At 30.7% G+C, this 10,773-nt stretch overlaps 2 protein-coding genes across 2 annotated transcripts in view; both read left to right on the plus strand.

The window, feature by feature from the left end:
* Positions 1 to 1,310: 1,310 nt before the first annotated feature.
* LOC112905596 (unc-112-related protein-like) lies at positions 1,311 to 4,783 on the plus strand (the record flags this gene model as incomplete). Its single annotated transcript, XM_025978299.1, has 5 exons — positions 1,311 to 1,535; positions 3,043 to 3,230; positions 3,433 to 3,670; positions 3,723 to 3,935; positions 4,512 to 4,783. Coding segments are annotated over 5 exons (1,110 nt in total), but the record flags the coding sequence as incomplete, so codon positions are not given.
* Positions 4,784 to 6,826: 2,043 nt separating this feature from the next.
* The window catches only part of LOC108742995 (unc-112-related protein), a 13,926-nt gene continuing 9,979 nt past the window's right edge, over positions 6,827 to 10,773 (plus strand). The window contains exons 1-3 of the mRNA XM_025978300.1: positions 6,827 to 7,122; positions 7,662 to 8,167; positions 8,419 to 8,598. Of these exons, the coding sequence (XP_025834085.1) occupies positions 6,981 to 7,122; positions 7,662 to 8,167; positions 8,419 to 8,598 (828 nt within the window). The 5' untranslated portion in view covers positions 6,827 to 6,980. The remainder of the gene's footprint in view (positions 7,123 to 7,661; positions 8,168 to 8,418; positions 8,599 to 10,773) is intronic.

Genomic DNA, 10,773 nt, shown 5'->3' on the forward strand with positions numbered 1-10,773 from the left:
AAAAATAGAATAATTATACTAGGTTCTTCAAATTGAGTGATACATTAAACGTTTTTGGGAAACTAAGCCTGTAAGAGATCTGAAAATTTGGCAGTACGGGTATTTAAGGATGATCTTTTTCAACTGTCAGGCGTTTCCGGTTACATCGGAAGTTGATGCCAACTTTGTTATTTTAAATGGAATGGTATATATATTACGACGAATTCGTATGAAACACCAAATTTTAGGGTAACTTTGAGAACCAACTTGTATGCCTACGATGAATAGTTTCTGAGATAATTTAATTTATAGAAAAAAAAATTGCTACCGCATATAGGGGTATAATAGGGTTTTGTTAAAATTTTATCCGACTTTATTAAGCGGTTTGGAAAATATAAATGAGTGATTATATAATGAAAACGAAAAAAAAGTTTTTGTCTTGTAATCAAATCGTATAGGTCTATCTTTTCCCATAATTTAATATTCTACAAAGATGAAAGTAAAAATAGCAAGTGCTACTTTCGATATGCTGGGTGCTTTCTTTTGATCAGAATAAATTAAGTAGAAATTGACAATTATGACATATTCGACTTAGAAATAGTTGGAATAGAGGGTGGGATTAAATTTGTGTTTATTTATATATAATATACAGGGTATCTCATAGTGACCACCCATTAGAGTATTTCGGAAACTACTTAGATTTAAATGTGACTACATATTGCTTAGCAAATAAATAAAGACTAACTCCGAAAAAGTAAGACTAGTGAAAGTTGCAGGCATCTGATAATTTTTAATTTTAATTATTAACAGAATTAAAAAACTAAAAGGAAATTTAAAAAGTTTATAAGGGCATAGTTTTTACTAAACTTTTGTTAGTAATTAGAAATTAACCTCCCCCTTAAAAATTTAAGAATAATTGAACTTCTTCTATAATCAATGCGACGATCATGTTACAATTAGTTTTAACTTCAACTCTTCTCTCAGATATGAGTGATAAAATGAAATTACTTGAGTCATAATTAAGCCTGCCCTTTTAAAATTTTCATTCAAAGAAACCTTTTAACTATTAAGTTAACTGATTTGATAGAGTATAGTGATATGGTAAGTGAGAGTGAGGTTGGTTTAATCATATTAAAAAAAATATGTGAAAAGAATGCTTATTACAGATGTATTAGAGTGAGAGCTAAATACAGCATATGTAAAGAGCTGTACACTAAGTGCTTACATTAGGTTATTAAATAGGGGTTCGCAATGATTAAAATGTGCTATGCACCATCGATAACAGTACCTACTCATCCAAATTTGGATGCCTATATTAATTGACTAATTACAAACACTCTTATAGGTGGCTAGATTCATCATTATCGATCATGGAACAGGGTATTCGAGAATTTGACACTTTATGTTTGCGGTTTAAATTTTATTCATTTTATGATTTGAATCCTAAATATGACGCTGTTCGAATTAATCAAATATATGAACAATCAAGGTGGCAATTACTTAATGAAGAAATTGACTGCACCGAAGAAGAAATGCTCATGTTTGCTGCCTTACAGGTAAAGTTTTATTTGATGCATTTTTTGTGTATACATAATAGGCAACTGAATGGATTGCTGGTTAGAACCCATTGAATAAGGAAAACAGAAGGTGTGTTTCGACAAATATTTATTCAATTTGACAATAGTTTCTACCTAATCGGTTATTATCAAGGGTGCAAAAAATGTAACTAAGGTTAAAATAATGAACACCTCCTAAACATATACGTTTATAATTTTATAACTATCAGCGGTGTGATATACAGTCAAGCCTGGGTAAGCGAGAACTCAAGGGACCCGAATATTATTCTCACTAATAGAGTTTTCTCATTTATAGAGGTTAATAATAATCGAACATAAAGATGGTGCTAGAGCGTTAAGAAATACGTAATACATAAGTATATACACATTTGGCGATGAATAGGTACTCATTTTATTTATTTTTAAAAATCAGTTAATTTTTTCTGAGTATCCTCTTTACAATTTTGAATATGTTTTTCAATTTCATAAATTTTGTAAAAAATGAAATCACTTTAATTTTTTGCTTCAACATTGTGAGGGAACAACGTCAAATGTACTTTCTCCAATGATTGTTATCAACTGAAACCAAATGCTGAGGATGAGTACCATGAGCAGGTAGGATCAAGCGCACAAGCTGCAGATGTCTAGTAATTGTAAACAGTCTCGTTTGCAGAGGTTTTGAGTAAGAAACTGTCACTTACAGAGGTCTAGAAGTGAAAAATGACACTCTAGAAGTGGTACTCACACTGTCACTCATAGAGGTTTTCGGGGCTAAAAATGACGGGACCTGACTATTTTTGTCGTTTATTTAGGTTGCTCACTTATCCAGTTTTCGCTTAACCAGGTTCGACTATATACCGATCTCTTATTTTGATTGTTAACAAGATGAAAAAACATAACACACTGCTGATCGATAATTATAAAATTTTAAATTTAAACTGTCCTATAATCCCCATCCTTTAATTTAAGTTTAAGTACCTATAGTTTAAAATAAGTCATTCGTGAATGTCATGATTAAATAAAAGCCGATTAAGGTGAAGTTTTATACTTACTAAATTTTGAGTAAAGTACAAGCAATAGATATTTCCATGTACGCCGTCAAATATTACGGACGATATTTATTCCTTGTAATGATTTCAAGAAAGAGAAAAAATTANAATTTTAAATTTAAACTGTCCTATAATCCCCATCCTTTAATTTAAGTTTAAGTACCTATAGTTTAAAAGATCATTTCTTAGTCTAGTTATTCATCTCTCATAATTTCTCTTGATAATGGCAGGTAAGGCCGAAACAATTATCTAGTTGAATAAACACTTGTTGAAACATTTTTTCTTTATAGTGTAGCAAATAACAAGTAAATGTGTGTTTTTATTTTATATGCTTAGAACAAGATCAGACCTAAGAGTATTATCAACAATTCAATCCAATCAAGGATGCTTAAGCCCATTGAATAGTTATTTTTTAATAAACAATTTTTATTAGTGTTGTATGATTTTTATTATTTCAGTTACAAATTAGTTTACAAGGCATTGAGCCACAGCACATTTCAGAAAATGGAAATTTTCAATCTGGTAATGAAGACGATATCGATGCAGCTCTTTCAGATTTGCAAAACACATTAGAAGGTGCTAATATATCCTTTCAAAATGACATAACACAAGTGCCTGAACTGTGTGATGAACTCAGATTTTTGAAGTAAGTGTAAATACGATACAGTACTAATTAATAAGTTTACAGTATCTGTAAGAAATACTTCTATGTATTTGGTAAATTACTACGTTATTATTTTTTATGATAATTCAACACTGTTAAACTCAATCACATTCATTTCAAAGATCTAAATTGAAGTTTTCAAAATAATGACTGGTAGTAGATATAATATATTATTTTCTTATAGGCCTAAAAGGTACACCTTGAAAGCCTTTAAGAAGTATTGGTTTACTTGTAAAGATCTGCATCTATACTTGTACAAAAGTAAGGAAGAAATGATACATCATGGTGTGCCGGCTCATTCTATTAATCTGAAAGGCTGTGAAGCAACTCCTGATGTAAATATCGGTCAAAATAAATTTGGCATAAAACTGGAAGTGCCTAGTTCAGAAGGAATGTGTGAAATATACATTCGATGTGACGATGTATGCAAAACTAACTCTTTGAATTGCTATATCTCAATTAGCTTTTTTATAGGAACATCAGTATGCTAAGTGGATGGCTGCTTGCAGATTAGCATCTAAAGGAAGATCATTGGCTGATAGTTCTTATAATTCGGAAGTAAAAACCATACTTGACTTTCTACAAATGCAAAAACCAACCAACAGTCCTACAGTTGACCCAAACAGTTATAATATTCAACCAGAAGATTTTGTTGCTCCTAGGTTTCTGAGAAAGTTAAAAGGAAAGGTAATGCTTCTTTACTAAACGAAATACCCGAAGATTTTTGCTTGATTTTATAAAGATTGTCAAGTATTAGTTTTTTTAAAGGCTTTTAAGAACGTGAAATGTATTTTGTGTTCGTTTAATTTCTTGTTTTGCTATTAATGTACGTTATACATATTTATTATTTAAATTGTGACATTGATCATCAGAAAGAATGATTATTCATATTGCTTCTTAAAAATAGAAATTTATTAAAGGTATTGTGGCAAAGTAAATAATTAAACTAAGAGAACTTACCCCAAATACACAACACCCAGAAAAATTATGCAAGTGGTCGAAGCATGTGTGTGCGTTTTTTCAATATATTGTGATATTTAGGGAAGTCCTTTTGGTTGAATCATTTTGCTTCAAGTGTTAATTTAAATTCTTTTAATATTCCGCAGTTTATTCATTTTTATTTATTCTTTGAGTTTTATTTGTAATAATAAGAAAAGTTGAAAAGTTATTGTATAAGGAGAGGAATGTAGTTGTGAAAGCTTATTCTATGAAACAGAACATTTAATTTAAACAATTATAATGTGGGTATATATTTCATTTCAGCTAGTTCATAAGATATTAGAAGCTCATGCAAATGTGAAACATCTGCCTTTAATAGAAGCAAAACTAAATTATATAAAAGCTTGGCAATCATTACCGGAATATGGTGTTACACTGTTTGTTGTAAGATTTATGGGATGCAAAAAAGATGAACTCTTAGGGGTCGCTCACAATCGTCTCATGAAACTGGATATTAATAATGGAGATCACCTTAAAACTTGGAGATTTAATAATATGAAGGTATTTTAAATTTTTACCGAATTTGTGATTATTTAATAAGTAACAAAAAAGTAGGTAAATTAGTTTTCCTTTTCAGTGCATTTCCTATTTCGTTATTCATGCGCTTTTTTTCGTTTTCTAATATAACTTAATATGAAAAAGAAACAAATCCATTTGATTTTGGACAAAATTTTATAAAACGTATGAACTGTAGCATGCTCGATTTCTCCTCGTACTTTAAAAGAATTGCTTTATATCCAATGCAAATATTGTGTAAATTAGTTTGGTCCAATATGTTGTTTAATTATTTGCAAAAACTATTACTATTAGGCATATTAAGTTAGAACAGTCATTGCAGCACAGTATTTATAGCTAATTTATTATTCCAAAAACAATTTATCGCGTAATTTTTAAAAATAAATGTGTAGCTGATATGTTAGCAGGTTGACTGGATAGCCTTGCCTGTACTACTCATTGAATAAGTTATTAGTCTGACAAAACATTTCCAATTCTTAGTCTAATGACATCGCTGTTTTTTGTTGTCTGAGGTGAAGTAAAGTTGTTTTTCTCTGATTAACAATATATAAATTTCTCATAAAATAAGTAAGTGTAGGCTTTCACGGTCGGCGTTAATTATATGTGAAATGTTTTCCAGGCTGGTGAACTGTGGATTTTCTACTGACATTTCGTCCACAACTACGGTGGAGAAAATCTAAATAGATCACGGCCATCAGCCCAGAAAACTTTTCGCATAGAAATAAATAATAAATTTTAACAATAGCTATAAGAAAACAGTTGACGTGGCCATATTTGGTTGAATTTCGCTCCAAAATTAAATCTGAATTCGGAAGGTTTCGAGCATAAATAAAGTGAAAAGTGAGTAAATAAAGAAATTAGTGCTAGGTGTGTTTAGTGTACGTGAGGAAAAAAAATGAGAAAACAATAATAGAAGTGAAATTCAATACGCGAGCGTTAACCTGTGAGCGGCATATATTCTCCTAGAGGTCGACTAGAAATAGACCGTCTGAGCCGGCTAAGGTAGGAAAAACAACAAAAATGCCATATACACTTGACAGTGCTTCAGAACTTTCGGACGACGAAGCAAACAAGAGGAAAAGAACGGGCATGGAGATATCCAGGATATATTTGCTAATAATATAGTGATAACAAGGAACAAAATTAAGGAACTAATTAAAACAAGAGCGAGGTCGAGACGAAATTAGCGCTAATGAAGTTTATGAAGGAGATATTCAAAATCGACAAAATAGTAAAATCAACAAAAACAATTAACGACAATATATGGATGATATAAGTAGAAAACTTAGAAGAAAATTGAAATCCTGCAGACAAAAAGAAAAATTTCATTTTTAAAAGAAAATAAAATGTACATAGACAGCGACCTCATAGAACAACAAAGAAAAATTCAAAGGGCGATAGGGTTGAAAGCGAAATTAGAAAAAGAAAAGGGAAACCAGGCTACAGTTGGGTACCAAAAATTATTTATTAATGAAACGAATGTAAGGAAGGACGTACACAGACAAAACACTGACAAGGCAAAGGACTACGGACGGAACGATGACGGACAGGATTGAAAATGACTCAAGAAATAGAGATTCAGAATATAATATTTAGAGCCGTGATTCCTAACCTGGGGGTTATTACCCCCGCGGGCGTAAAACATGTATTTCGGAGAGGTGACAATGAGCCGGTTGTCTCGAATGCCGAATTTCAAAATAACAAGTCTGAGCGCCGACTAGCGCGCAAAGTGTACCTACGCTATCGCTACAGGGAAATATGACCATTATTTTAATATTGCAAAACAAAGTAGCAAGCTTTATTCGCAAATTGGAACTATACAAACGTAGAGTTCACATTGGCGATATGACCATGTTTTCACAAGTTTGTGAGCAACTGGAAAACGATAAAGCTGACAAGATTAAATTTGAAGATTCCGTGGTACAGCATTTGTCATCAGTAATAAAAGCTCACTGCAAAAATATTTCCCGGACATGGATAAGTTTTAGAAATTAGCCGACTTACTCCTAGCTTATAACTGTAATTTAGAGTAAAAATATCTAAATTTTTNTATATTTATATAGTACATGTAAATACACTGATCGTGTAATACACCTTTATAAATAGATGACGTAAGTGTTGTAATATGCTATAATTTTGCATTTTTGGTACTGTCGAACAGATGTGTAAAATTCACATTTAAAATTTCGTTGAAAAAAGTAAAGAAACATAAACAAGATGCTATCAAACGGGCAAATAATCGGTGATGGATCTTGGACTTTACGAGTGTACGTTACGGATTTACAAACTGAGAGGAGTCTTCGAGTTCGAGGTGATTTGCACATTGGGGGTGTAATGTTGAAACTTGTAGAGGAACTAGGTAAACAGACTTTTTAGCAAGTTTGCAATAATAATTGACCGCATATTGCATGTTCATTGTATGACCTCAGTTACATACTTTTTGATTTTCGAATTAATGACTGCTTTGGTTCCGTATTAGTAATTATTTTTTAAATATCTATCAACCTTGCAGTCGTATAGAGTTACTTTGATTAGTTTATCGGCAACATATAATACAAACACTGTTGAAACTTATTACAAATTCTTCACTTTGATATGCTGTTTTGTATATAAGTTGTAAATATGATTACAGCAAAATTAGGCTTTTTATAAATTGCAGAGGTTGTATGGCAAAGGACTTACAACAAGTGACCAAAACCACACAAACTTCCTTGAGATCTTCAATATTTTTAACTGTCCATTAAGGAACGTTATGCAGTTTCAATCATCTAAATCATTTTTCAAAAAGTTGCACCTTTTTTAATATGCCCCAATTTGCTACATACACAGTAACCTTTTTTTAAAAAAGTTTAGTTTTGTATAAAATATTTCTTTGAGATATTTTACTTTTTTTTCCAGAAATTTCAATGGATTGGTCAGATCATGCACTTTGGTGGCCTCAACGAAATATTTGGTTGACTCGTACAAAATCTACACTTGATCAGTGTGGAGTACATGGAGATGCTTTATTGTATTTTACTCCTATGCACAAAAATTTAAAAGTGCAATTGCCAGACTTAAGATACTTAGATATGAGAGTAGATTTTTCTGTTAAAACGTTTTCAGCTGTTGTTGCTGTTTGTAAAGATTTGGGAATAAGACATCCAGAAGAACTATCATTTTGTAAACCTTTGGAAGTTAATCATTTGAAATATAATTATAAAGATTTACCTAAGAAGAAATTGGAGCAAAATTCTAGTCATAAAAATGGTCAACCTCACTTACCAGCTGACACCAACACTTTTATAGCAAACACAAGCCCTGCTGGTAGCACAGGCAGTTTGGATAAAACAGCTTTTCTTTGTGCTCCAGTAACACCTCAAAAACCACCATTAAATTCACCAATAAGCACCCCATTGAGTAACGTAAGTACAATTGATAAAAAAAATAGTTACTAGCAATTCATAGAGTAAGGTATATTTTCAATGCTTTCAGAAGTTTATGATGGTTTCATAAGCTAATGTACTTTAATAAGAAAATAGAGGAAATTTAGTTACTTTAGTTACTGTTATATAAACATTAAAATTTTCAGTAGAATATACACATATGGATATAAATGAGCCCGTAAATAACTTTTATAGTGGTAGTTTTTTATTGCATTTTTGAAACATTGTAGATAAATACTTGGAGTAAGGATAATTATGATTCTAACAATGGATACTCACCAACCATTCTCAATGGAGAGCAACTTAATACTAGTTATGATCAAACATTGGCACATAGTCCAGCTGCAAGTCCAGAAGCAAAAAGCCGCCTTGTCAGACCAAAAAGTTTCATTGAAAGAGCAAGAATGAACGTAGCGTAAGTTAAAAGACAATAGCATAATCATTATTCGATTTTGGTATTTGTGGTGATTACTTTTAAGTTGTTGTCACACTTAAATTCTAATTGGTTACAAAATTGATAGGATTTGTAAAATAATTTACATACTACTGAATCAGAAGATATTTTTTATGTAAAATTGAAAGCTAAAATAGGTATCTAATATTAAAAAATGATGAAGCCGTTAATTCTTAGTGAACCATGCTGATCAATGTATGATGAAAATTAGAATGAAAAAACCGTTCAGGAGTATCCAACTAATGAAGTCCAAATTTTGTAGAGTAAACAGTTTTCGTTATAAGTATTATTAGGTCAGTTTAAGTTAAAATAGGATGTGGGAGGGGGTTATTTCTGATTTGTAACTGGCATTTTATGCTATTGCTTTTGTTTTATTTCCATGAAGTGTAAAATAAATCCCCCTTTTTGTCAATATAGTATTTTACGGTTTTTTATGTTTAGACTTGTGGTATATTTATACACATGTTAGAAGTAAATAATCATTCCGTGGATATTTGAAAGAATTACAACTTTATATAAAAAACGTAGAAGTATCATCTTGAAAAAAACGATTTATTTTAGACAGATATTAAATACAGAAATAAAAATGAGTAGTCAAGGGGTCGTATTAATGATTTAAACAAGTCGTTTTCAAACCAGGCAACCTCTTTTACAAGATACATTAAAATAAAAATGGCAAGGAAGGTCTGTTTAGTGTGGCTCCCTTGAAACAATTTATTAGATTAATATATCATAACTGAAGCTAGAGCTTGTTTGGGTCATCTACCTGCTTATGTATTAATTATGGTATGGTTACATAAATTTCTTTGACCAGAACTTGAACAGTGCACGAACTAGCTGAAGAAATAAATTGATGGCAATGATGTTTACTCTTTTGCCTGACCAAAAATCAGCACAAAATCTACACTATGCCGCATTCTAACATTTTTATTTTATTGAGATTATAGTCAATCAAGTTGATAGCTTCATGTCTCATGAATTTTTTTTTTAATTTGAAAACATTAATTTTTTTATGCAAAAAGTATCATTCTCGTATATTATACAATTTTCAATATTTAATGCGAAATATGCGTATAAACAATTAAATGAGCAATTATTTAGCAGGTATATCGCAAGAGTTGAAAGAGTGGTCGATATCTCTTTTTGTTTTATTAAATAAAAAACGTTTCTCATCTGTCTAAAAATAACTGATACGGGACCGTCAATATCAAATATTAATGTGAAAATTAATTTTCAATTTTTTATTCACTATAAACTACCTCAGATTAATGAGGGAAAATCTGTTGTTATCGCCGGGAGTCGAATTCGGAACCCTTTGGCTTTACGCACCAATGCTCTAACCAGTAAGCTGCGTGAGATGACAATGGCAACAACGACAAACCGTACTTATTCGGTCATAGATCTGTCGAACTAATGTAATTATATTACTACTATATATATGAAACACTTTGACATTTAATAGTGGTTAATATCAAAAATTAACCTGAAATAGTTCATAGTGTGTAAAAAATTGAAAATGAATTTTCATATTAACAGCATTTATTAACACAAGAGACTTTATACAAATTTTGTTTAAAAATGATAAAAAACAACGCTAAAATAATATTTGTAATTACTTATTTGTTAATAAATATTATTTAATAAGAAAAAAATAGAATAATTATACTAGGTTTCACAGAATATTATTAAAAATTAATTATCAACACTGCCAGACGGCGGTTATTTCTGCCAGATGTTTCAAAGTTCACAAAAACAAATCGTAATTTTACTTATAGTCTTCCGAGTTTTCCTTTTTAAGTATGGTACTTATTCTGTTTCAACACTTTTTGTAGATGGCTTTATACCACACCGACGTTTTTGTGTTTGGGGGATGTTTGACCCCGGCAATATTGGTCTGGTTATTTATAAAAAATATTGAAAGGGTTCTCTAAATACACAGGCCAACGACGAAAAACCTTTTATAATAATTTTAACTAATTTCTATGTAATTTGGTGTGCTGATTCCGAAAAAAATAACGAAATATTAAATAAAAGTAAATTTTATTAACCAAAATGTATAACAAATATTTTTAACCGTTAAAATATTTTTATGTTGACAATATTTTCTAGTGTTATAGAGTTGACAATAATA

The sequence above is a fragment of the Agrilus planipennis genome, unplaced genomic scaffold (genome assembly GCF_000699045.2).
Source record: "Agrilus planipennis isolate EAB-ADULT unplaced genomic scaffold, Apla_2.0 scaffold386, whole genome shotgun sequence".
Lineage (NCBI taxonomy): Eukaryota > Metazoa > Arthropoda > Insecta > Coleoptera > Buprestidae > Agrilus > Agrilus planipennis.